The sequence below is a fragment of the Mesoplodon densirostris genome, chromosome 1, assembly GCF_025265405.1.
Source record: "Mesoplodon densirostris isolate mMesDen1 chromosome 1, mMesDen1 primary haplotype, whole genome shotgun sequence".
In the NCBI taxonomy this organism is placed as follows: Eukaryota; Metazoa; Chordata; class Mammalia; order Artiodactyla; family Ziphiidae; genus Mesoplodon; species Mesoplodon densirostris.
The window spans coordinates 144,266,991-144,294,157 of record NC_082661.1 but is presented as its reverse complement, the minus strand read 5'-3'; the positions used below and the strand labels follow the sequence as shown (position 1 = coordinate 144,294,157).

Below are 27,167 nucleotides of genomic sequence, written 5' to 3'. Positions count from 1 at the left end.
AGCACATTGTCCTCAGTAGGTCGCCGGGTCGGAGGCGGCACCGAGAATCGGTGAAGGAGTGCGGAACCCGGCTAAGCTGTGGCAGCTCCCGCAATTGCCACGTAGCCAGGGCGTTCGAACTAATTTGACATCTAGGAAAGGCTAAGAGACAGGCTGGACTGGATATTAGGGCAAAAGACTCAGGAGGGAACAAGAAGTAAAGAGCCGTGCGGTTCTGGGACGGTGGGCAGACAGATGGGAAACGGGTCGTGGGTGGAGCGCGAGAAGGATGCGAGGCGAGGAAGGTCACGCAGCTCCCTGTACCTCGGGAGCACCGGGTCCAATGGGAAGAGGGCGCGAGTCGCACCTCAACCTGCCCGAGGACGTCACGACGCCGAGGCGGACGCCGGGCCAATGGGAGGCCGCCACAGGCAGGGGCGGAGCCCGGAGGAATTGGGCCGGGCTGCGCTGAGACAGTTGGCGGAGTCTTGTGGCCACCGTGGGCGAGGAGAGGGCGAGTCTCCGGCTACGGGCGCCGGCCTGACCTAAGCCTCACATCCGCCCTGGCCACTTCCCGCATGCTGCAGGCTCCTCCCTGAAAGGCGGCGGCGAGGTGTGGGGGACGCGCCCGGGGACGGCTCGGGGTCGAGGCTTCCAGTCGCCCGCACTTCCTCTTGAGGCACCCGTGCGCGGCTGTCTCGGCGGGCGGGATGGCGGCGGCGGCGGCCCGGGGTAGCGGCCGCGCATCTGCGCCCCGGCTGCTTCTGCTCCTGCTGTTTCCGCTGCTGTGGGCCCCGGCCGGGGTCCGGGCCGTACCCGACGAAGACCTCAGCCACCGGAACAAGGAACCTCCGGCGCCTGCCCAGCAGCTGCAGCAGCAGCCCGCGGCCGTGCAGGGCCCCGAGCCGGCCCGGGCCGAGGTGAGCAGGACGAGCCGGGTACCAGGCTCGCCGCCGCCGGAGCGCCGCCCTTGACGCAGGCTGCCAGCGGGGGGAGGGGCGCCCGGCCCCGGCTCCCTGGGGTGGAAGACCGAGGAGTGCGCTTTTCCCGGGTCGGGCCTGGCCTCGCCCGGCTCCTTATGCGGGGAGGGGAGAGGAGGGGAGAGCAGAGCTGGGCTCGGGAGGATAAAGATGCTGCTGAGAAATGGGCGTCTTGTTGATCAGATGTATTCTAGAGAGATGGAAATACTCATCCCAAGTAGAAAGTTTCAACGGAGGGCAGCTGGGAGGCTTTTCGTATTCTCTGAGAATAATAATATGGGCCATTTCATTGTTGAAACAGACTATCCCAAATTGTTTACCAAATTCAGCTTTGCACGATTTGTGATTTTTGCCAAATGTATATGGATAACGAAGCGTGACTCTCACTTTTTAAAAAACGTGCTCTGGCTTGCAGGAAGTAGCCCTTAGGAATGCAGAGGAACAGTCAGTCTTTGACAGTAAGGAGTGCTGCAGCGTTGTGGGATGCCAAGACTAAAGTCATAAGTGTACCAGAATCCTGCATTTTGGCCTTCACTAAGTAGATATTAATTAACATCTTAATTTATGTTAATAGAACCAGTCACTAGTGTTCAAAATCTCTGCAGCGGTTTTAAATTTAGTCCCAGTATGGGTCCTGGACTTTCTCCTCGTTTCCAATTTGAATTCCTGAATCCAGGCCCTCTGTAGTGTCTTCTAGTAGGGGACCGTTTGGCACTCAGCCCTCCCGTTTCCACCCCAGGCTACCTTCAGCATGTTCCCACGTAACTAATCTTCCTAAACATTGAATTCCATTTTCCTTCTCAGAAATCTTCAGTGAGTTTCCCGGCATAATGATTTCAGTCCACCCTCTTCAGCAAGATGTTCAGGTTTTTTGGTGATCCGGCTCCAGTCAACCTCTCTAGGCTTTTTAGTCCTCACTCCCTTGCTCAATCATATGCTGTACTCAAATCCAAGACATGCCATGTGCTCTGTTGCTAGTCTCTCCAACAAAAGGCCTCTCAATAAAAGGGCTTTTTGAAGCCTACTGATTAGAACCTTTCCCACCCTTCAAGAACCAGCAGATATCTCCTCTCCGTGAAGACTTCCCTAAAATTTCCGGGCAAAAAGTTATTTCTCTCTCCTGCCTGTCACTCGTGGGCTCAGCTGACCCGGCTCACCATTTCCACTTCTGAAATTGAACTGAAATGGTGATTCATGAAATTCATTCTTAGTGTTCATCATTTAGCTTTCTGTCACTTAACTCACTATCAGAAGTTTATTTTAAAGCGGTAAATATTTTGCGTTGTGTAACTTTCCAGGCCTTGCATTAAAGTTTTAGTCATATAGTGGTTTTTGAGATACAAATAATGGTAGGTATGCTTATTGATACCTTTTTAGACAGCTAGGAGAAATAAATATAGCCGTGTAAAAAAAAAAGGCAGCAGTATCCAGTGACCATATTTAAGTGTCTTAAGGATGCTTGTCCTTAAAACTGGGGACGTGGAGGGAAGGGACAGGCACAAGATAGTATGATTTTTGTCTTTACTATTTTGATATATTCTTGGTGGTTCTTCTTAGATAGGAATTTACTCTGTTTGTTCTGTATTGTAGTAGAATCTAATTATCTTGTTTTAATTATATTTTCACGTAACTTTTTGTTATGGCTCAAGTGTCTTTTTCCCTCTACGGTATTACAGTATATCGGAAGAGATTTTTCTTTCACATATTTTCTAAGCTATGTAATGTAAGTATCATTTGCTTTTTTTGTCCACTTGGCAGAAGTAAAATATGGCCAGAGTTCAGTTTAATAGCCACGTAAGCAAGGATTCAGCATCGCTGCATATCCGAAAGTTTCAACCGTTTTGCTTTGCAACTGCATGGAGCAGATCTTTTAAAAGGGTAGGATGTTTAAATATATGCTTTCATGCCACTGTGTGAGTGTGGACTTCTGAAAATGGAGAGGAAAAAATGTATTGGTAAGCTTTCAAATATAAGATGTATTATAAAAATGTAGTTGTATCTTTTTTTTTTGCGGTACGCGGGCCTCTCACTGTTGTGGCCTCTCCCGTTGCGGAGCACAGGCTCTGGACGCGCAGGCTCAGCGGCCATGGCTCACGGGCCCAGCCGCTCCGCGGCATGTGGGATCTTCCCGGACCAGGGCACGAACCTGTGTCCCCTGCATCGGCAGGCGGACTCTCAACCACTGCACCACCAAGGAAGCCCTGTAGTTGTATCTTATAGGGTGCTTTAAAGCAAGATTACTGAGATCCTTTCGTTTATGCAGTTTACTTCTAGTGACATACTCAGCTTTTTTTTTATTCCTTCCTTGGGCAGAGTATGTAGTACAAGAAGCATTAAGTCCCTTTAGTTGGGGGAAATCAGCTAGATTTAACAGAGGTAATTTATAATTTGCTGCATATTCTGGAAGGGCCAGTGAAGGACTGCTCTGGTTGTGAAGCACTGTTGATAAAGCCGCAGAAGTCTATCACTCAACCCAGTACACATTCTCCTTACTGTATTTCTGCTTTACTGTTTCTTGGCATTTCTTTTGTCTATTATCTTTTAACACCAAGGCCTTCCACACAATATTTTAAACTTTCTTCCATTTTCATTAAGTTGCAGTCCTGCTCCACACAGTCCAAACTCCCAATTCTAGCCTCCTTACAGGTAAGACTGATGCCAAGGGTATGAAGACCCTTGTCTTACTCATGCTTGCTGTGTCAGAATGAAACGATCATGATGTTACTGCATTTATTTGTTGGTGTTCTGCTATCAAAGCAATTCATTAAAAAAAAAATCAGTGAAATACACTTAATACATTTCAAATGTCAAAATTTATAGACATTATGAAACAGTAACATTCATAAAAACAAAACTGTTTAAAGATTCATTAAAATAAAAATGTATTTAGAAAAATGTAATTGTTAAATATATTATTCTAATATGAATTAACAGTAACATTCGTAAAAAATATTATTTAAAAAACAACAAGCTAGGGCTTCCCTGATGGCGCAGTGGTTAAGAATCCGCCTGCCAGTGCACAGGACACGGGTTCGAGCCCTGGTCTGGGAAGATCCCACATGCCATGGAGCAACTAAGCCCGTGCGCCACAACTACTGAGCCTGCGCTCTAGAGCCCGTGAGCCACAACTGCTGAAGCCACGTGCCTAGAGCCCGTGAGCCACATCTACTGAGCCCGTGTGCCACAACTACTGAAGCCTTTGCGCCTAGAGCCCATGCTCCACAATGAGAAGCCCGCACACTGCAAGGAAGAGTAGCCCCTGCTCACCGCAACTGGAGGAAGCCCGCGCACAGCAATGAAGACCCAACCCAGCCAAAAATAAATAAATAAAATAAATTTATGGAAAAAAATGTTAAATATCCACAAATAAAAAGGTGATAATGAAAACTTATAATAAAATGTAATTTTCTTTCTTTTTTTCTTTTTTCTTTTTTTTCTGTACGTGGGCCTCTCACTGTTGTGACCTCTCCCGTTGCGGAGCACAGGCTCCGGACGCGCAGGCTCAGCGGCCATGGCTCACGGGTCCAGCTGCTCCGTGGCATGTGGGATCTTCCCGGACCGGGGCACGAACCCCTGTCCCCTGCATCGGCAGACTCTCAACCACTGCACCACCAGGGAAGCCCTATTTCTTTATTTTAATGCAATCTTTTAAAACCAAGCTTATCCATGATGTCATTGTTTAAGTTACATGTGTATTTTTGTGCACATTTTTCCAATTTCTGAAAGGTTTTTCTGACTTCATACAATAAAGTAATGGCAAGGAGACAGTTCTAAGACAATTCTAAGCTTTTTCCTTCTTTATCTTCAAATAATCTAACCTCTTGTGTGGTAACTTTTGTTGAGGGACTTTGTTTTCGCAGGGACATCAGTCATTTTCTTGGTAGCAGGCTCTAGATTTTGTTCCAAAGAAAGCATCTTCATCTTCTCTAGTTCATCACGTGTAGATGATTCTGATGCAGGTATCTGTATCAATATCATTACAGTCACGTATGTGTTCATTTGAGCCCTGGAACTAGAATAGGAATTATTTTTTCATTGTTAATTGTTATTTTCATCTCTTGAAGAAAATGAAAGAATAAAAGGATACTTTCTAAATGAGGGAGCTTTTTAACAGTTTTTCAATTTGGAACTAATTTTAACTTAAAGAGTTTTATTCCGTCAGTTTTTTGGTTTTGTTTTCTAATCATAAGTTGTTGATTCTGCTATCAGGATGTAAATAATTTGGGTTTCAGATCCAAATTAAATGATCTGAGTTTCAGACCCAAATTAAAATACTGAAAGGGTGGTATTTGTACTAAGGAAAACACTGTGTTTCATTACTTTAACACTGTGTAACTGACTAGTGGAATGCCAAAATTGGAATTATAGTCACTGCTGCATGTGACTGTCCTTTACTAATCTAAATATTTGCTTCTATGCCAGTACTTTCTGCCTTTCTTCTGAATTGGACAAAACTATCGCCCTTTCCATATTTCTTTCTGTCCATGTGCCCATTCTCCTCTGACCTCCAGTACTTTCCCTTCACTATCTTTATTCTCTCCTTTTCTTTGGTTCCTTTCTGTCTGCTTACACATGCACACAGGTTTCTCCTGTTTGGAGGAAAAAAAAAAAAAAAGGCCAATGATTTAACTCTACTTGGCTGCATTAGTTTCTGTTCTTCAGTTTTGTAAATGAAATTTTTAACTAGGGAATTAGCTGCTTTTTCACATTGCTTTAGTCTTCCGTTATCTGGCATCAGCCCATGCCTTTACATTGAATTTTCATTTTTGAAGGATACCTGTAACCTCCTTAATTGCTAAATCCAGGGCTCTTTTTCAGTTCCCGTTTGACACTATTATCTATCCACTTTTTTAAGGCTCCTGCTCTATCTTGGTTTGTATGAACTTGAGGAAATGGTTTAACTCTATTGTTTCTCAGCTTCTCCTTTTGTGTTAAGTTGGGATAACAGCTTTAAGGTTTTGAGTATCAAAACAATGTATATGGAAATCCCTGGCCTTTAGTTAGCAGCTCAGTGAAACGGTGATTGCCCCTAACTTGAACCATCTGTGGTCTTCTCCTGCCTTTGCCTCTAAATATCTAAGACAATTTTGTTTTCTCTTTTTTCCCCCCCTCCACACCTTCCCTAAATATAGACATTGTCTAAGGTTCATTTTTTCAATGTAATCTCTGCCTTTGCCCTTAGAAATCTAGTCTTGCAAAGCTCTAGCTGATAAATTCAGGTTGCCAGCAACCAAATACATAACTTGAGGCTGTGCTGGCCTAAACTCAGGTTTTCATTTCTGATGACTTCTTGGAAAGCTTTATTTGAAATGCTTTTTATCCTCAAATTGAACATGTGTGAAACCAAACCCCTTATTTTTAGTCCTCTTTCCTGTATACCTTATGGGAATATGAATAGCGTCTTTGATTCTTTGCCTTTTAAAAATTCTATTAATTTTTCTTTTTCATCATGTGCGGAATATTTTCCTTTATTTTGTCTTCAACATTGGTCTTGTGCAGCAGACCTCCTACTCCTAATTAATTGGTCCAGTGGCCTATATTCTCTATATTCTCTACCTTCTGTCCCGATCTGTTAGTCACAGTGCCTTAATTACGTTTGTGTCTTCTACTCAGAAACTTCAAAGGGCTTCTCGCTTGCCTCTAAACTGGTCCATAAACATACAGGCTTTTCGATCCGAGCCCAGTTTATCTTTCTTATCTTACCCCAACCATTCATCTGGTGGTTTACTCCCTGTTATCAGAATAAAGCCTGTATTTTCTCAAATTGTCAGTCCAGGGCAGAAGGTGAATGCATGCACCTGATGCAGTTTGAAGTTAGCCACTCCACGAGTGACTAGTATGAATTCTCCTGCAACTTCTGGGAGCCTAATGTAATGAACCTCAGAATCGGTTCCTCCGCATTGGTCAGAGGTTGCCCCACAGGGGTTAACTCCTGCATATTTCTGGGTAGTGTAGTAAGTACGTGCACCGTGCTTACTTTCTGGTTGGATCTGCCTAAAGCTAGTTACAGCCTGCAAGGAATTGGTCCTCCATAGCTGGAGTAAGAGATGGGGTCAAGCGATTTTTGAAGTGGTGCACAATAGTTGTCTTTAATCATGTGCATGGTGAAAAATCCAAAAGGTACAGAAAAATGTAGAATGAGAAGTGTGTCACCTCCTCTTGTATTCTAGCTCAGGGGTCAGCAAACTGTAGTTTACCACTGACTGCCTGTTTTTGTAAATAAAGTTTTGTTGGAATAGAGCCAGGCCATTCGTTTAAGTATTACCTATGGCTGATCTCAGGGTGTAGCCTCAGAGTTGGGTAATTACCAAAGAAACTTTACGGTCCATGAGGTTAAATATTTGGCCCTTTAAGTAAAAGTTTGCCAACACCTGTTCTAGTCATCCTGGTTCCTTCCCTGGCCACTGTGTCCTGAGATTTCCGGTTCATTAGCAACTGTGTAAATACTTTATATACCTACCTAACTCACCGCCCCATAACATACATACAATAACTATGTACATAAGATGTACTTTTTTCAACTTAAAAATGTCTTAGTGATTTTTTTTCTTATTAGTATATATAAAACGTTCTTATTTTTAGCCCCGTAATATTCCAGTATATGGAGCTACCATTTTTAACCAGTTCCTTATGGATGGACATTTAGTTATTTTTGTCTCTTAATTATTACAAATGATAACATTACATTTATACGCATTTCTAGGACAAAACGGTTAACCCCCTGAGTGTTCCTACCTCAAACTTTGTTCCAGTCATGTACTTGCCATGACTCATTGCCCACAGTATGCCTGCAGTTTGAGGGAAGTGGGATCCTTAAGGGGCTGGAGTTGTTGAAGTACGGCTTGCTCAAGAGGCTCTACATAAGTTGGGTCTTGAGGAATGTGGATGAATAGGGGCATAATGATAGAAAGGTAGGAAGGGAAGCAGGACTGCGTGACTGAAGGCTTGTGTTACCCCAAAACTTGAAGTGTTCTTGAGCCACACTGCCCAGTACTACAGCCATGAGCCATGTGGCAGTTTTTAAGCACTTGAAAAGATGTGGCAGGCCCAAACTGAGATGTGCATGAGATGTGTGCAATGAGTAGATACACACCGGTGTTTGAAGATTTGGTAAGAACAAAACAAGAGGGTTAAATACTGATATCTCATTAGTCATTTGAAAAATATTCCTAGAGTAGTATTTTGGATATATTGGGTTAAATTAAATAATATTAAAAATAATTTTATCTGTTTTTACTTTTTAATATCTGACTACTAAAAATTTTATTTTATTTTATCGTTTCGGACTGCACTGTGCAGCTTGTGGGATCCCAGTTCCCCAAACAGGATCGAACCTGTGCCCCTTGGAGTGCAAGCATGGAGTCCTAACTCCACTGGACCGCTAGGGAATTCCCTAGAAATTTTATTTTATTTTTAAATTTTTAAAAAATTTATTTATTTATTTATTTGGGGCTGTGTTGGGTCTTTGTTGCTGCGTGCGGGCTTTCTCTAGTTGTGGCGAGCGGGGGCTACTCTTCGTTGTGAGGCTTCTCATTGTAGTGGCTTCTCTTGTTCCAGAGCATGGGCTCTAGGCGCGTGGGCTTCAGTAGTTGTGGCTCGTGGTCTCAGTAGTTGTGGCTCACGGGCTCTAGAGCGCAGGCTCAGTAGTTGTGGCGCCAGGGCTTAGCTGTTCTGCGGCATGTGGGATCTTCCTGGACCAGGGATTGAACCCATGTCCCCTGCATTGGCAGGCGGATTCTTAACCACTGCGCCACCAGGGAAGCCCCCCTTAGGGATTTTAAAATTACATTATGTGGCTTGCATTATTTTCTGTTGGACAGTGCTGCTCTGGCTCATCCTTCATTAGGGGGGTTCACTAAGGTTCACTTTGGGAATTGGTATGTGATTAGATGGGACATGTTGGATAGTTACCAGAATTAAGTATTTGCATTTTATGTTCTAGGCATAAGAAAGTCATGATGAAATTAGTTTTAGGAAGATTAAACTGGTCACGTTGTGGTGTGCTATAATAACTGACTGAGTGCTTACTGTATATTAGGCACCATCCTAGGGGCTTTATGTGTAGTAATTCATTTAATCCTCACAACCACCTTGTAAGGTATAGGTACCCCTCATCTTAGAGATGTAACTTGAATCACAGGGAGGTAAACTTACTGGCGCAGGGTCATACAGTAACCAGTAATACCTTGGCTATGAACCCTGGAAGTCTGATTCCAAAGCCCACCTATTAAACCGGTACATTCTGTCACTCTGAAGGTGAATTAGAAAAAGGAGATGATCCTTGTACACAGTAATCACTTGGGCAATTGATCGACAACAAATGAATGAATGGTAATTGATCATTTTCTGCCCCTATTTATTAACACTTCAAGTTTTTTAAATCTTCTATCTTCATAATACCCTAGTACTTTTGTTTTAAATTCTTATCACACCATGTTTGGTGGCTGTTTAACACTGATTTTGGCTATCCAGGACCAGCTCAATATATAACAAAAACTGTAAGTTAATTTTTCTTGTGCTTTGTATATAGAAAGGTTTTAAGAATATGTAGTTTTGTTTTGCTTTGTGCTTGCAAGGCAAGTTTTATTCTCATCATTTCACAGAGGAACAGAGAGGCTAAGTAATGTGGCCACGGTTTTATGGCTGCGAATTATAAAACGATGAGAATTTGTGGTTTTGATCATTATTGTTTGTTTTTAAAAGTAAACATTTTCTGTTTGAGCTTGCAGCTAATTGGTTGTAAATAAATGTTTTAGGAATATTTATTCCTAAAAAATTTTCTTGGATTTCAGGTCCTAAATATTTTGCAATGAAATTTTTTCATTCAGAAGGTATTTCCAAGAGGAAAATGTTGTATTAGTGAAAGCTGAATGAAAATGCTTATATTTTTTATGATGCTTAATGCTCATAGGGTATTGGAAGAGATAAGAAGATCAGCATAGTTGGAATTAAAATGATAATGGAGAGAAAGCTAGAATCCCTTAAAATGGTACTTGCTTAATCAAGAGCTAGCTTCTGAGGCTGCCCTCACACCACGTATTTTCTAAATTGTTAAATTTCCCCAATTTTTAGCTCAGAGGTCTAGTCTGAGTAATGCTTAAAGTTTTCTGATCTTTACCATGGAATTTGGGAGTCAAGTTTATGTCATGTGTTAAGGAATGACATGCACACTAAAAATTTAGGATTTTATTCTTATCTCTGACTGGAGGCTTTGTGAATAAAAGTACTTCTTTTTATACTCTGTCAAAAATCACATACATTCTTGGGTTTCTTTTTCTTTTTTATCCCTCAGGTTTCTAGAGACTCTTAGGCTTTAAAAATTAATTAAAGATAGGCAATTAGGATTGGAAGATACCTTTAGAAGTGATTCCTTTAGTCCAGGGTCTCTCCCCCTAGGAACTATTGATATTTTGGATTAGATAATGTTTTGTTGTGAGGAGCTGTCCTACGCATTATGTCCTGTCCGTAGCAGCAGTTCTCGCCTCCACCCACTAGATGCCATTAGTTTCCCTTCAGCTGTGACAAAAAAATGTCTCCGGACTTTGCCAAAAGTCCCCTGGGAGACAAAATCGCCCTGGTTGAGAACCTCTGATGAGCACACTTCCTGTAGGTGGTGGTTCTCTTCCTTGGAACTCTCACGTTGAGGAGGGAATTTGCTACCCTCTCTAGAAGTCCATTTCAGCTTCTGGGGGCTCCTGTGGAGTAGAAATCTTTTCTGTGTGTTAAGCTACAACCTGCCATGCCACCTATAACTTTTTAGTTCTATCTCTTGGGACCATATAGACTTTTCATCAGACTTTCTCAATTATTGGAACGTAGGCACCCAGTGCTTCCTGGTCCCTTATGTGATTGTTTTAGAGACTGAGTTGGCAAACTTTTTTTTGTCATGGGCCTGATTATAAATATTTTAGGTTTGGGCCACGTGTTTGCAGGCTACTTAAGGTCTCTGTTGCATAATTTTCTTTTCCTACTTCCCTCCATCCCTTTCCCTCCCTCCCTCCCTCTTTCTCTTTTTCTTTTTTTTTTTGCAGACCCTTAAAAAACATAAAAATCATTCTCAGCTGGATTTACTCTTAGCTGTTGCTTGCCTGTCCCTGGCTTTAGAGTCTCTTTTGTCTGCAGTAATCTTCAGAGGGCAGTGCCTTCTTAAAATGTGGTGCCTCAGAGCCAGTACAGAACTTTGGGTAAGGGCTCTGCAGCACAGAAGATGGGCTTGTCACTGACTCTTTAAAGTGCTTAAAGTACTTGCTGCCTTTTTGGAGCTTTGTCACATTTTCAACTCAAAATGACCTTAACACCAACTGAGACTCTGGCTTATCTTTTTTATTAGGCCACATTTCAGCCTAGGATATTTTTAGTGTAGGACCAACCATATATCCAGCTATATTAGATCTCATCTTAGCTAGAGCCAACTCTTCTTCTAGCCTGTTGAGAGCTTTCCAGATCCTACTTTGTTCTCGTAAGTGTTCATGAAATTTCTCTCAGCTTCCTGTTAAATGTTTGATAAGCATACCTTGGGTCTTACACCCAAGTTATGAATAAAAACTTGAATGAGACGTAGCTAAGAACTAAATCTCAACTCACACTTAGAAAACAAGGTAATTTTGATGTGTGGATATAGCTGTTCTCTACTCTTTTTTAAAAAATTGTTTTGTAGACTTGTACTTGGATTTCCATTGTAGCAGGCATCAATCAGAGGTTTCTCTAATTGCTAATGGCTTTCAAAGTGATTAGACAGTAAATAAGTCTAATGACCATGACAGAAAAACAATCTTAATTCACCTACAAAATAAAATAATTTAAAATAATGACTTTTTTCAAAAAAGTAGCTGATAAATATGTATTTTTTTAATTTCAGAAAGGATTTACACCAGCTGCTCCAGTTCATACCAATAAAGAAGATCCAGCTACCCAAACTAATTTGGGATTTATCCATGCATTTGTGGCTGCCATATCAGTTATCATTGTATCTGAACTGGGTGATAAGACATTTTTTATAGCAGCCATCATGGCAATGCGCTATAATCGTTTGACAGTGTTGGCTGGTGCTATGCTTGCCTTGGGCCTAATGACGTGCTTATCAGGTGAGTGCTTTTTCCTCCTAATGAGTTTATTGAATTAAAGAGAAAGCATGGTGGTATTAAGTCACTGAATCATTCAACTAGTTATATTGGAATTTGGTTCATGTTTCAGAACTTAGTAAGCAGAAAATGTTTACAGTACATAAATTCCTAAAAATGATACTGCATTTTTGAAATAAATTTTTTAGCTATTCACAGCCAGGATACATGCTCCTCATTTATTCACTAGCTTTTTGATCCTTGCTTTTGCTATGGTTATCCTTGCTTTTTTTTCTTTTTCCTTTTTAAGTCCAGAGAAATTTATATCTGATACTTTAGAAACAGGATGCAAGTAACCACAGAGAATTGCATATTTTCTGTTGAAGGGCATTTGGTAATCAGTAGTGAGGGGTACTGTTCAGGGTATTGTGTTCTGTTAAGCTATTCTTAACCTCTTACCCCAACAGTAGGGAATGAAACATTCTTAGATTCCCGGTTTGTATTACTATTTGAGTTACTATTATATAGGCTTCAATTTTTCAAAGAATTAAGACCAGGAGAAAGTATACTTAACACTACATAATTAAACATAGTTTAGTCTCTGATTCAGAAGCTACCTTGAGCCATGTAGTTGGATGGAAAATAGCGAGTTTTCCCCTTAGAGCCAGACTTGGATTGGAGTCTCATTCTGCTGTGTATTAACTTAATGGTAAGTTACTTAACCTCTTTGAGTTTCAGTTCCCCATCTGTAAACTGGAGATAGTATCTAGCTGCCTCACAGGGTTGCGGTTTGTATTAAAATGAGATCTTATATTTCAGGTGCTCAGTCATTCATTCCTCTCTTTCAGCATGCCTTAGATTTCTCCTGAAACACAGTTCTTAAAGTATAGGACAGGTTCTATTTCTGGATGCTTGGATGCTTGTTAAAGTTTGTCTTTTTAAACCTACCATGAGTATTTTATTGAATAAAAAAATTGACTACTTTTCACATTTGGATATTAGCATTATTCATATTTCACATACACAAAAATTTTCTCTTCAAAAGCAAACTTTGATTCTAGGAAATAGTGGAGCAGGTTGTAAATGGTGAAGTCACTTGTTTGGAATGAGTTTGAATAATATCAGAGAATTTTAGTTTTGAAACTTCCAGCTTTGAGGATAAAGTAGAAGGCTGTCCTCTCTCCGCCCATTCCCTCCTCAGAACCTGGCTCCATGCGCTCCCCCAACTCTTTCTATGGATTTAGCTCCCTTCCCTCAGCGGTGAGTGGGGTTGGTCTCTTTCGTCCTGACCCTTGGCCCACCTCCCTCTGGCTGCTGGTACTGACAGCTCCTCTCACCTGGACTATTTGAAGGAATGGGCTGTATCACTGGTCTTCAAACCTCTTCCTTGTATATCTCTAAAATAATTTTGAAAAACTATACCCCCTCTCACTTTTCATCGTAAGTTCAAGGAGTTTCAAAGATCTAATTTTTGGTATATTGTGTAGAATTGTTATAGTTGGTATTCTTTTTTTTTTTATGTTTGTCTTATAAGTGTTTTAACATTTGTTCCACAATATTTAAATTTATATTACATTTGCAAACTGATTAAAAAAGAAATTTCAGACATCATACATTTTAAACACAGTCTTTCGAGATAGGTTAAACACTGCTTCCCCGGTCAAATCCGTTGACCCCGTTTGTTTTCCCATCAGCCTGGTCACACTGTACCCATTCCCCCTAGATGGTTGAGTTCAGTTCCGGAGGGAATTTCAGCAGTCTGTAAGCGTGGCAGCCATTTCCTTTGCAAAATTTCCATTTGCCAGTGTTATTTCTTTCTTGTTAGCATTCCAGATTCGCTCCTAAACTGGCTTGCTTTTGGGTCCTGAGCCCTTTCTCTGTGTTCCATTTAGGAGCGTGGAGCTGCTGGGGGATGGGGGGCAGGAAAGGCACGAGACCTGACGTCTTGAGCCTGGGGCTGAATCTAGCCTCTACTGCTTGCTCATCATGCAGACAGGAGCAGGTCACACGGCTGCCATTTGCTGAGTACCATCTGTGTGCATGATGCTTCAGGCCCGCTTCAGGACAACCCTTTGTCCTGCTACAGATGGACAAACAGAAAGCAGAGACATATTATGCACTCATGTCTCACAGGCAGTGGAGCTGGGATTCAAAGGCTGTGTCTGTCTCTGAATCCAGGGGTTTCCGATGGTTTTCTTCAGGGTAAGAGGTTCTGCAGGGGGAGGTGGATGAGGGCTGGAGGCTGCACAGTCAGGGTGGCTATGGGCCCCCAATCCTTCCTCTGAGAACAATTTACTGTCATCTGTTTGCTAATTAAAATTTTATTGGGAAAAGGTTTGAAGCTTAAAAGTCATGGGGAATTAATTATATTTTTACTCCATTATGACTTTCTAAGTTATTTAAGCTTCTGGAGAATCTTTGTCTGCTGTAAACTCAGGATACTGATAGTAACAATCCTTACAGAATTGTAAGAAAGATTAAATGAAGTAAAACAAGCAAACCATCTTGTATAGGATGGTTAGTTCTGTAACAGTTAGTTCTCTTCCCCCTTATCGTAAAGAGGCTTTGCATCTAGGTATGGCTCACCTGTGCCCAGGGCACAACTGAACCATTTATTTGGATATTTTCACATTATTTACAAAAATGGCTAATTAGTTCAACAAGTACTTGTTTAGAACCACCTGTGTGCCTAGAAAAGTGTTGGGTCTGTGGCCAGGCATGCGTGGTGGAAGCGGGGGTGGGCAGCCAGTAGTGCGGAGGCTGTGAGAGCCATCTCCTCCTGCCCCGTCCCACCCTGAAGAGAGCTTGATGTCTGAACAGCCTCCATCGGGCATTCTTGTCTTTGGCTGTTTTCAAAATTTCTCACTAAAATTCAAAGCCGTCAAGAGGGGCAACTTCTCGGGCTTCCCTGGTGGCGCAGTGGTTGAGAGTCCGCCTGCCAATGCAGGGGACGCGGGTTCGTGCCCCGGTCCAGGAGGATCCCACGTGCCGCGGAGCGGCTGGCCCCGTGAGCCATGGCCGCTGAGCCTGCGCGTCCGGAGCCTGTGCCCCGCAACGGGAGAGGTCACAACAGTGAGAGGCCCGCGTACCGCAAAAAAAACAAAACAAAGAGAGGCAACTTCTCAGTTTTTGTGAGTTTGTTCCTTAGGAGGAGTGACTATGGAGAAACCCAGGGCAGATTTGGAAGAAGGCCTGAGAGGAAGGAGAGGGATCAGCGGGGAGGTAGGAGCAGCTGTGAGGTCAACATTGATTTCCTTCCCGACTCAGCCAGGGTGGGCCTGCACCAGCTGTCCCAGGGCTCGGGCCTACTTGGCCTGTTCTTGCAAAATACACCTAATGGAATCTAAATACCATTAGCAATTTGATACTTAACATCACTGCCACCATCATTCCTTTAAAAAAACGTTAGTAGGGCTTCCCTGGTGGCATAGTGGTTGGGAGTCCGCCTGTCGATGCAGGCGACGCGGGTTCGTGCCCCGGTCTGGGAAGATCCCACATGCCGGGGAGCGGCTGGGCCCGTGAGCCATGGCCGCTGAGCCTGCGCGTCTGGAGCCTGTGCTCTGCAACGGGAGAGGCCACAGCGGTGAGAGGCCCGCCTACCACAAAAAAAAAAAAAAAAAAAAAAAACGTGAGTAAACTCTGCTTTAACATTTGGAAATTTACATTGTTCTTTTTCCTCCTTTAATTCTTACTTTCATTTACTTTCCTCATAGAATTTTACTCTAATGATGATAAGTATTTTGCTTGAAAATCTTTTATGGATCACACTGTCATTTTTCTGCAGCAAAAATATGCATTTAAATTGAACTTTACAAGATGGTGAAATTTCCTGTTAAGTCCCTAAATGTTAACATTTATCGATTGAGTTATAGTTACTAGCACACAGTTGATCAAAGCAAAATATATCACAAATTTAAGTAAACATTTTTTAAAAGTTGGAAATGCATCTCTTAATGAGATGATAGAACTGTTCTTTTAAAATTAGTTTATATGTCCATGGATGATAATTATTGCTAGAATGAAGCTAGGTTTACAATCAATTCTGGTCTTTTTTTTTTTTTTGCGGTACACGGGCCATCAAGTATACCAAAAAGTGTTTTTCTGAAATTCATCAAATGACTGTTCTTATACATGTTTAGTCTTTTACTTAGAAGTATTGGATTGGCCAGAAAGTTCATTCGGATTTTTCCATAACATCTTGGGGGAAAAGCCCAAACAAACTTTCTGGCCAACCCAATACCTTGTTTAATTGGATATATTTAGAAATGGTTGAGAAAATTGAAATATTTTTAATTTCACTGTACTTTCACCAATAAAGGATTTCATCTTAAAAATTGTATCAGATCACATGTTTAAAATATATTTTTCTGGAGCCTTGGAGCCACAGATTTAGCTCATTCAATTTATGGAAAATGTCTACCACATTGCCTAATTGCCATGGCAGTTGTTCCATAGTAAACCATCTAAGTCACGATTATTTTCTGTCAGAAGACATTTACTTGGTTGTTGAATTTAATAAACATGATATACGTTCCCATGGCAACCAGCTGTTTAGAATTCTAATTCTAAAATGGTTGGCTGGCCAGATTGGGCCTGGAACCCAGCTCGGTGTGAGCTGCCTGGGGAAATAAGCCACTGGGATTTAGTATCTTTTCTGATGCTCTCTTTGCTGTATGAAGACTCTGCCTTAGGGAAAAGCATCCCCCTGGTTGGAGGATGAAGGAAGCACAATTTCTAAGTAAAAAGTATTCCTGCTGAGGTCCAAATACCCTATTTCTCATCCATGACCATTATTTCCAGTGCCTAAAATGCCATTATTTCTAATGCTGTGGCCTTATAGGAAACTTGTATAAGACAGGGAAGACCCAAAGCCCCGTCTCTGGTTTATGATGCCTTGACTGGGCATACCAGTATTTCAGACCCTCTCTTTGGGGCCCTAGGATATCTTTCCATACTGTGGGAAACGCACCGTAGGTGCTGGGTGAAAGTCATCTTTGTAGAGTGAGCAGAGGGCAGCTGTGAAGAAGGGACGTGAGAAAGGAGAACCCGCACAACTCCTCAGCTACAGGCATGTTTTCAGGCAGATGAGTTTTAGGGAAAAGTACCCATGGAAGTTGAACTTCTGCAAATAGATTCTTTCACAAACTGTTCATCCGTGTCCCCTGGAAAGTCTGTGTTTTAAAGGCTTCAGTGATCAGCCTTTGTTATTACAGAGTTCAGTTTTCATTTTAATGAGCCCCTCAGGCCACATTCATGGGCATTCTCATCCTTTTATTCTCTTGGCTTCTAAGACGCCCCCTGCTTTGAGTTATAGTCTTATCCCTCTGAGAAAAAAAACAACAACTGTATCATAAATATTGATATTCCCCAGTTTTATCCTAGGGCCATTTTTTCCCCCTCACACTAATGTTCTTGTGCCAAGTGTTTTCAGTTTAATTACTTGTAAATCAGTGGTTTCTGACTTGATGCAAATCACTTGCTTAAAGAGAAATAACCTCTCCTTGTTCACAGAACCAAAGTACTTGAGTGTCTGAGGAAAGGCTTCCAAAGAAAGAGGAAATTGAGGGACAGCAACCAGGGGAAGAAGAACAAGGTTATAGTGCCAGATCGTTTTTTTCTCTCTATGGAAATGTCAAGGCAGAAAACATGGGATTGTGTCAGTAAATAGTTCTTTTAGATTATCTGAAGGTAAAAGGAAAGCCAAATTTAGGAGATTTTAAAGGGTTTGCTACGTCGCTTTTTAAAAGTTTTAAAACCTTTTATGGAAAATATTTTAAATTTACAAAGTTGCAAAAATAAAATAGTATAAGAACACCTATATACCTTTTATCCAGATTCACCTGTTGTTAACATTTTACCACATTTGCTTTAGCATTTGTGACCTATCCCTTTATATCTGAATAAAATTATATGTATACACACATAATTTATATATCTGTAGGTGTATAATATATGTACATATACGCACAGTTTATATATTTATAGAGGAATAAAGTACATAGACACATATATCTTTATAGACATAGATTGATACATTACTCTGTCATCCATATTTTAATTTTGTCAGTTGATCTAAAATATTCTCTCTAGGGCTTCCCTGGTGGCGCAGTGGTTGAGAGTCCGCCTGCCGATGCAGGGGAAGCGAGTTCGTGCCCTGGTCCTGGAGGATCCCACTTGCCGCAGAGCGGCTGGGCCCGTGAGCCATGGCCACTGAGCCTGTGCGTCCGGTGCCTGTGCTCCGCAACGGGAGAGGCCACAGCAGTGAGAGGCCCGTGTACCACAAAAAAAAAAAAAAAAAAAAATTCTCTCTAGCAGTTTTTTCCTTCTTGTAGAGAATCTAGTCTAGGTCAGGTGGTACATTAAGTTCTTTTCAGTCTTTTAATCTGAAATATTTCTATAGTTTTTCTTATGTGTTCTATAATATTTTTCTAAGATACATCCCCCTCCCCTTTAACGGGCTGTTCCTCATTTTGTGTTTGTGTGATGTTTCCTCATGACTAGATTGAGGTTATGCATTCTTGACTAGAACACTGTATAGGTGATGCATGTCCCTCTTAAAAGAGTAGCACATGATGTCCATTTGTCCCTCACTGACGATGTTAATTTTGATCACCCTGTCAGGATTTCTCTTTGTATACTGTTTTTTTTTCTTCCCTTGCAATTAATATGTAATCTTTAGGCAGACACTTTAAGACAATACAAATACCCTGTTCCCCATAGTTTAGCATCAGTTGATGACTCTTACATGATCTGAACTTCACCTTGATGCTTGCAAAATGGTGGCTAATTCCAGTACCCCATCCACGTTTACCAGTGGGCCCTGGCATGCTACTCTAAGATAAAGAGCTCACCCCACCTCCCATTGGTTTGTCTGTTTATTATCAATATAAATTCATAAACTGCTTTTTTTCAGCGGTTTATAATTAATTACTTAACTGTATTGTTCCTTAAATTGTCCCAGATGTGGCGGCTGGGAGCCCCTCCAGCCTGACTCCTGTGTCCTTGTGACATGCTATTATGTGTTTTGGTTCTTCCTTACATTCTAGTATAACAGGATAGTTCGGGCTCATCTTGTACCTGCTCTGCCCAGTCCTGGAATTAGCCATTTCTCTGAGGAGCCTTTTAGTGGGCAATGTATTAGAAATCAAGATCTGGGTGCAAAGTTGGCTCATTGTCATTGAGATGTCTTGGCTTCTTGGCCTTTTCAGTGGACAGAACTAGAAAATATATGTCTGTATTATGTGTGTGTGTGCGGGTACATATACACATGTACCTATGTAACTTGGATATAGATATGCACATAAACATAGGTTTACATTTCTAAACATGATATTAAAGTCTTTTTCATTTTGTAATATAATGAAGCAAGGAATGCTTTACCTATGCAGTTATATTTTTGATGTTCAGGCAGTTTTGTAAGTGTTGTGCCCATTTTATAAAAAGAGCTGGTGAAGTAAAGAGTAATTGCATTTGTTATATATGCAGATACCCTCTGGCCCTTCCATAGTTTTTAATTACTAACTTCATATTACGAATGTGAATGTGTTTCACAGTTAGGATTTAGGTTCTTGATATATTGATAGTTCCAAGTATAGTTTTTTTGTATAATTTATACAATTGTCCCTCTGTACTTGATGATAGGAAAGCATAGTACTGAATAAGTTTGTCTGTTATGTTACATATATGTGAGTTTGTATGGCTATATATGTATATGTATAGATATGGAATTATTCGTCTTCATTCATAAGATATACTTATTTTTAAATAGTTGCAAAGAAGCAGAGTTTGAATAATGCCACATGAGTATCCTGTCGTGATTCTTCACTACAGAAGTTTGTAATTTAAAGATTTGTGATGAAGAAATATCACATAGGGCAGTGGCATAGCTTCCAGGTTATTAGATCATGGGATCAGTAGAGGGCATCAAAGTTAACCTCCTAACTAAAGTTCTGTGCCCTGCACGACCCGTGGCGAGCCAGCCCCTGGCGGGTGTCTGAAGAGGAGATGATCATCTCGTGAGAGAGACGTGTGGAAGCCCTGCCACCTCAACCTGCACCACTGATCTCTTGCTAAGCTGTGATGAGTCATTGGCTAGAGCTAAGGGTTCGATATTGGTGGAGGAAAAGAAGTAGAGTTTAAGGTTATTATGTAATAGCTGAGCTTCTAATGTGAACATTTCCCCTTTAAAACAGTGGTAAATGATGACTTCTGAACTGTTTCTTTGGTTGGTGTATAATATGCTAATTAACTAATACACTGTTGCACTTTCTTGCAGTTTTGTTTGGCTATGCCACCACAGTCATCCCCAGGGTGTATACATACTATGTTTCAACTGCATTATTTGCCATTTTTGGCATTAGAATGCTCCGGGAAGGCTTAAAGATGAGTCCAGATGAAGGTCAAGAGGAACTAGAAGAAGTTCAAGCAGAATTAAAGAAAAAAGATGAAGAAGTAAGTCAAAGCACCGTTAAACATCTGGACCAAAAAGGCACTCAACTATTAAGAGTAAACACTATCCAGAGGTTTTCCAGTAGTCATCCATATCTGTGATGTGTGTGGGCTACACAGAAATAGCTTATTTTGTTTAGTTTCCGTTCTTACATCTGGCTGTGATAGGACTGGGTTAGTGTGAATGTGGTAGAGAAAGGACTCGGGGATGAATACTGAACACCTGTAATCAAGTTCCTTAATTAGATTGACTATAAGCTCCTGAAAAACAGGAACTGTAGTTTATAATTTTACCTGTTTCTTTCCACAGCATCTAGGATAATGAGTGATCAGTTAATATTGTTTATTTCATTGGGAAGAAATGGAAAAATTGAGAATATAGCATTTGTTGCTATGTGAGACCAGTGGTTCAAAAGAAAAGTTTGGGGTTACATAACTTTAGTTTCTCAGAGCATATTCCTATGGAATTTAAACACTGTTTAAAAGAAAGATTAAGTAATTTTGTGCTCTATTGACTTGGTTCCTAGAATTAATGTCTTTTTTTTTGAAATTTAGTTTCAACGAACCAAACTCTTAAATGGACCAGGAGATGTTGAAACGGGTACAAGCACAACAATACCTCAGAAAAAGTGGCTGCATTTTATTTCACCCATCTTTGTTCAAGCTCTTACATTAACATTCTTAGCAGAATGGGGCGATCGCTCTCAACTAACTACAATTGTTTTGGCAGCTAGAGAGGTGAGTGGTACTTGGAGACTGCTTCTGTATTAAAACTAAGCATAACTAATGTTACTTTGCTCCAGAGGTCACGGGACAGAGTCAGGGTGGGTCAAGGGATGACTTCATATACTAGACTGTTTCAGATCTAATAACGCTACTGCTCTTTAAAACTGACCTTCTCCCAGTTTCTACCGTCAGTCAGATTACTCTCTTTTGACTCCTCTTCCCTTCAATTTTGCCAAAATGATGGTGTGGCAGTTGTTCTGGCTTAGTTTTTTCTTTTCTCAGAAACTTCCTTTGTATACTTTATGTTGAGAACATAAATTGGTATATTATTATTGAAGGCCAATTTGGCAATAAATACCTAATGCCTTAAAAGTAGATATCTTTGGCTTCTTCTGTTCCTTGTGCTAAAAAACTAATTTGAGTGTTGCAGAGGTTACTTAGAAAACTTGTTAAGTCTTAGCCCGAGGTTACTCAGTCCTAGGATGTTAAGCCAGAAGAGACTTCAGATTATCTTGTTCTAGCCTTTGCTCTACAGATAAGATCCTGAGGCCCAGAGAGGCTGGGTGACTTGTCCGAGGACATAAGCTAGTTGGTAGCAGGGACAAGGACTAGAGCCGAGGCTGTCTGCCTTCTAGGCTTTTCTGCTGTATCTTGTTCATAGTTGTCAGATGCCACTCTGTAAAAGATAACTGTTGAGAAAATGTTTAACCCTCATTTCTTTTGAGGGGAGTAAAGTTTTACATGAGGTATCTGTTATTGTTCACACTGATTGAGGTCTACTGAAGAGATGGTTGTGGGGTGGAAGGCTGCTGCTGCTTTTCAGCTCTTCTTGATCTTAACTAATGCTATTTCTTATATTTTTATATCTATGAAATTACATTGTTTTTAATCAGATGGTAAGATTTTTAGATAGCAAGCTTGATTTGAATTTATTTTTAACTCCTAGGAGATATCTACCATAAAAGAACAAGTTCCTCAACATAGGCTGCAGTTCAGAATATAAAACAAGAGTTGAAAGCCAGGGCTAAGATAGTTGAGGATGGGCTGTTTTGTCCGAGAAGCCTCAAAAATGCGGAAAAAAGGAACTCGATTTTTCATTTGAGTCCCGTATTTAAAAATAAGCTTTCTTGGGCCTCCCTGGTGGCGCAGTGGTTGAGAGTCCGCCTGCCGATGCAGGGGATACGGGTTCGTGCCCCGGTCTGGGAGGATCCCATATGCCGCGGAGCGGCTGGGCCCGTGAGCCATGGCCGCTGGGCCTGCGCATCCGGAGCCTGTGCTCCGCAACGGGAGAGGCCACAACAGTGAGAGGCCCACATAACGCAAAAAGGAAAAAAAAAAAAAAAAAAAAAGCTTTCTTTTAAAATGTCATTTTAATGGCTTTGACCTATATTCTTCTTGGTCTCCAGCCTTTTTTATTGGCATTCAGATTGTCAGAATTGGGACTTGAAAGCAAGTGATCATTCTGTGGCGGTTGGTTCTGCCATGTGAGCTGTCGTGACGGCAGAATCATTGCATTTTTCTTAATACTGTCGTCTAAGTGGCACGAGCGACCTGGGACAGGCTCGAGACTCCCTGAGCCCCTGGGGTCTGCTCCCTGCCAGCAGTGCGGCACCTGCGGCCTGGGGTTGAGTCTCTGGCCGTGCAAGTACATCACTGCAGCGTCTACTTCCAGGGTGGCTCTGAGCTGAAACAAAGTGCTGCACGTAGGGTCCCCACCGTGGGGAGCACTCAGTGTCAGCCACCTTCCACACTGCAGCACCACAGGCACATGGAATGGGCTCTTCACGAGCACCGATGCAGTTGTCTATCTTTGTTACTTTAATCTTCCTAATTTTTTGTTAACTTTTTTGTATAACCCATGCAGTAGTCTAGTCCAGTCCATTTTAGTCTGAACTTCATTTCTGCTCCTAGTAGAATTCAGTGTTCTCACTTTGGATGTCACAGAATCCTAGTATCCTTTGAGATGTTAATGGGTACTTAAAAAAAAAAAAAAAAAAAAGAGGAAAAAGTTTCCAGGGTCAAATAAATTTGGCAAATAATATATCCTGGTTTTTTTTGTTGTTGTTTTGAAGATGGAGTATACAAAACACCAAAGACTCTGAAAAATCCTGTATTAAAGGAACCATTTAATTTTATTTAAATCCAGTGATTTTTCAAGTGTCACTTTCAAATAGAATGAAACCATCTTCTGGGATATTAGTTTTAGAGGTTATAACAGAATTTAGGAAACGTGATCCCACTCTTCCATTCCTCACAGACAGTGTTTCCAGCTCTCTCCATTTCCCCAATCCACACACACACTGCCCACCCCAGCAAACAGGCCTCCTGCCACTTCACAGAGGAAAGCAGAGGTCATTGTTTCTTCACTGCCACCCATCACAGTGGGTCCTTTCCCGCCTGTATTCTGGATTCCAGCCCCCGGTGCTCCCACTTACAGCTTAAATCTTGGCCTTTCTTCCAGCCCAATTTTGTGAGCATATGCACAAGTTTTTCTCATCTAAAAAAGTTTTACCCCTTCCTCAATTCTGCTTCTCTTCCAAATATAAGCCTCTTCCTCCCCCACTTCCCTCAGTTTCAGAGGGCTTGGCTGTGATGGGAACAGGAGTTGGCTCTACTTCCTTGCTTACTAACCCCACTGGGCTCTAGTTTCTGACTCACCAGTTGATTTGGAGCTTTAAGTTCACTGCAGCCACCAGTGGGGCTTGCCGTAGTCATCTTGGGAGGCTCATTGCTTGGCCACCTGTTCAGTCTCCCTTGGGCTCCTCTTCCCGTCAGCTCTTCACTGTTGCTTTCCTCATGATCGTATTTCCTACATTCTCTCCTGGGGTTATTATATTCAGTCCCATCACTTCTCCACTGAACTCAACTGATTCTTGAACTTCTCTACTTTTAACTCCTGTTGGCGGCCACAAACCCTTTCTCCCTCGCTTCCTCTACCTTTTTAATCACATTGGTATTGCCATAATTCATCTAGAGAAGTATGGGTGAGGGACTCGAGTGTCAGGCCTGGTTTTCTTCACTCCTGTCATTCACTTATCACTAAGGTGTATCAGCAGTGCCTCAGTTCCTCGCGAATCCATCTGCTTTTCTCTGCCTAGTCTTCCCACGCCAACCCAGGCCAGCACTGTCTCTTCCCAGGGCTATTGGCAGTCGCCTCTCAATTGATCACTTTGCCTCCAGTCTTCTTCCCCTCCAGTTCACTCTCTCGACTCGACTTTTAAAGCATAACCTGCCTGTCACTCCCCAGATAAAAACCAGTGTCTTAAAAAGTCTAAACTCTAAGCTTATACGGGCCCTTCATGACCCAGCCCCCTCCTACCTTGATGGGACTCCTCCTCTTGTGACTCACTGGTTCTCTCTAGAAACACTCAAGTGCTCCGCAGCTGCCTCTTGCTGCTGGCCTGCTGCCAGGTCAGGTGCTCCCGCCTGTTCTTCAGGGCTGTCTTTCTGGAAAACTTTCACTGGTCTTCCCAATCGGAGTGCCTCCAGTTTGCTTTGGTGGCAGGTGTTTACTGAATGAATACTGTGTCCTGACACTGAGCTAAAGCACTGGGACGCAGTGGAGACTGAGAGGCAGGGTCTCTGTTCTTAGGAAGCACAGTCAGACTACACTCTTATGTAGTTTCTAGACAGTATCAAATACCGCCTGAGGGAAGAGGTGTCTAAGGATAGGTCTCCTTAGCACTTGTCACTTAAGAGCTAAATAGTGCCTGTGAAGTAAGTTCAACAACTGCTGAAAGGTTGAATTAGGTTACTTTGATCTTACACATTGAGTTTATTCTCCTTTTATCTCTAGTCCTAGGTATAAATGGAATATATTCCTCCAAGCAGCCATAACACTTTTCATAAATTATACAGCTGAATTCATAGAATTGTTTTATGTTTTTGTTGTTGTTACTGACCTCTATTTTCATTGCTTGATAGTTATCTTTCTCAGGTAGCAGTTTCAACCTTGGTTTTAAATTAATGGTATGTTTCCAGGATCCCTGTGGCGTAGCAGTGGGTGGAACAGTGGGACACTCCCTCTGCACTGGACTGGCAGTAATTGGAGGAAGAATGATAGCACAAAAAATCTCTGTCAGAACTGGTAAGTCTTTTTTTTTTCTTTTTTAAATTAGAAAGAAAATTCCATTTATTTTAACTTTTAGAATCACTGAGGTTAGAAAAGAGAGTGTGTTTCTTCTGAAGTAGACTTGGTCTTTGCTACGATAATCTCTTAGAGGTCCAATGTACTGGCTCTGCTGTGGCAAACATGGACTGTTTTTCACTTGGAGGTGTTAGTAAAATACAGAACCATCTCAAAGCATTACTGGATTCATAGTAGCTTTTTGTCAACATATTTAAGTCAGTGAATCAACCCTGTGGAAATACGAGAACTATTTAGCTTTGAAAATGTGTCTTCGGGATTGGGAATCATAGATGGAGACCATATTTACTGATTCAGCTGAAAATTTCCTACGTAGCTGATAGATCTTAAAGATGGAATAAAAATAGTCTCTTTGCTAGTCAGAAGTTGTTGAGAATTCTCTTTTATATAATTGGGTTTTAAGATGAGTTATAGTTCTATTGTTGCTTGTCAGCACTGTTTCAATTTAATCATTCTGTTAGTAAAAGAGTGCTGGAAAATAAACTGATTCTTAACTGTTCACAGTCGGGCATGTTAAGTATTTTGCTGTAGAAATGAGATTGAAGTGTTTCTAATTTGTTCAAGTATTCCTGATTTGTTTTTAATGTTAGCTTACTAGATTAGAAGAATAACAGGCAACATCAGGGCTTATTCAGAGGAATTTTGCCTTAAACTTTTTTCTGTTCTCTTACAGTGACAATCATAGGAGGCATCGTATTTTTGGCGTTTGCATTTTCTGCACTATTTATAAGTCCTGATTCTGGTTTTTAACATGATACTGTTCGTTTATATTTAGTCTAAAATAGGTGAACTATGTACATAGTGTATATTATAACTAAAGGTGATGGAAAATACTGTATTTTGTAGCAATGATTTGTGAGTTTGACCCACTTAATGAAGGATTATGTCCAAGAGAAATAATCAGGTTCTATTTGCAAAATGGATTTTTTTAAAAAAAAACAACTGATATCTAAGTGTGGATTTTTTCTTTTCTCCAGCATAATTATGTTAATATGGTCTCCTTTTCTTGGCTGGGGCGAGGTGAGGGTAGTATATAGAGAGCCATTGTTCAGCAGGGGGCCTGCCACTTGATTCTCTTTCAGCACTGACCCCTTTGTAAGGAATATGAGTTTTGTCCTGAATAACTGAGGTGTTTTACGACGTTTGTTTACCTTAAAGTTTTTCCTGGGGGAAAGAATGAATTAATTTCTATCATCTATCTATCTATCTATCTTTTAAAACATTTTCCTGAGCCAGTAAGCAGTGGTTTATCAGAATAATCAGAAGTCTTTTCAAAATTAGGTTTTTGGGGCTTCCCTGGTGGCACAGTGGTTGAGAGTCCGCCTGCTGATGCAGGGGACACGGGTTTGTGCCCCGGTCCGGGAGGATCCCACATGCCACGGAGCGGCTGGGCCCGTGAGCCATGGCCGCTGAGCCTGCGCGTCCGGAGCCCGTGCTCCGCAACGGGAGAGGCCACAACAGTGAGAGGCCTGCGTACCGCAAAAAAAAAAAAAAATGTTTTTTTTTTTTTTAATTTGTGGGGTTTTTTTTTTTACGAGCAAGGGAAATGTATTACTGTTAATAACGTGACAAGAATTGTCTGCCAGGTCCATTCTTCCTCTTTTTTTCAATTGGGTAGGAAACCCAATATAATAACAGTCAATATTTGACCATGTGGAAATACCAAATTAAAAGAGAATACTGTGAGTGTATTCATATTTTTTCTATATTGAATAAACAGTGTAACAAAGATACAACATAAATAAGTGATATGACCAGTGCTTGTTTTTCCTTGTGTGTTATGCAAGTTCATAACTTTGTAATTTATCAAATCATTAACATTTATAG

At 41.4% G+C, this 27,167-nt stretch overlaps 1 protein-coding gene across 1 annotated transcript; it reads left to right on the top strand.

The window, feature by feature from the left end:
- Positions 1-464: 464 nt before the first annotated feature.
- Positions 465-27,085, top strand: TMEM165 (transmembrane protein 165). The gene is made up of 6 exons (XM_060109690.1): positions 465-899; positions 11,818-12,043; positions 20,295-20,470; positions 21,023-21,205; positions 25,175-25,280; positions 26,014-27,085. The coding sequence occupies exons 1-6, from the start codon at positions 690-692 to the stop codon at positions 26,088-26,090; spliced, it is 978 nt and encodes a 325-aa protein (XP_059965673.1). The 5' UTR covers positions 465-689; the 3' UTR covers positions 26,091-27,085.
- Positions 27,086-27,167: the final 82 nt, after the last annotated feature.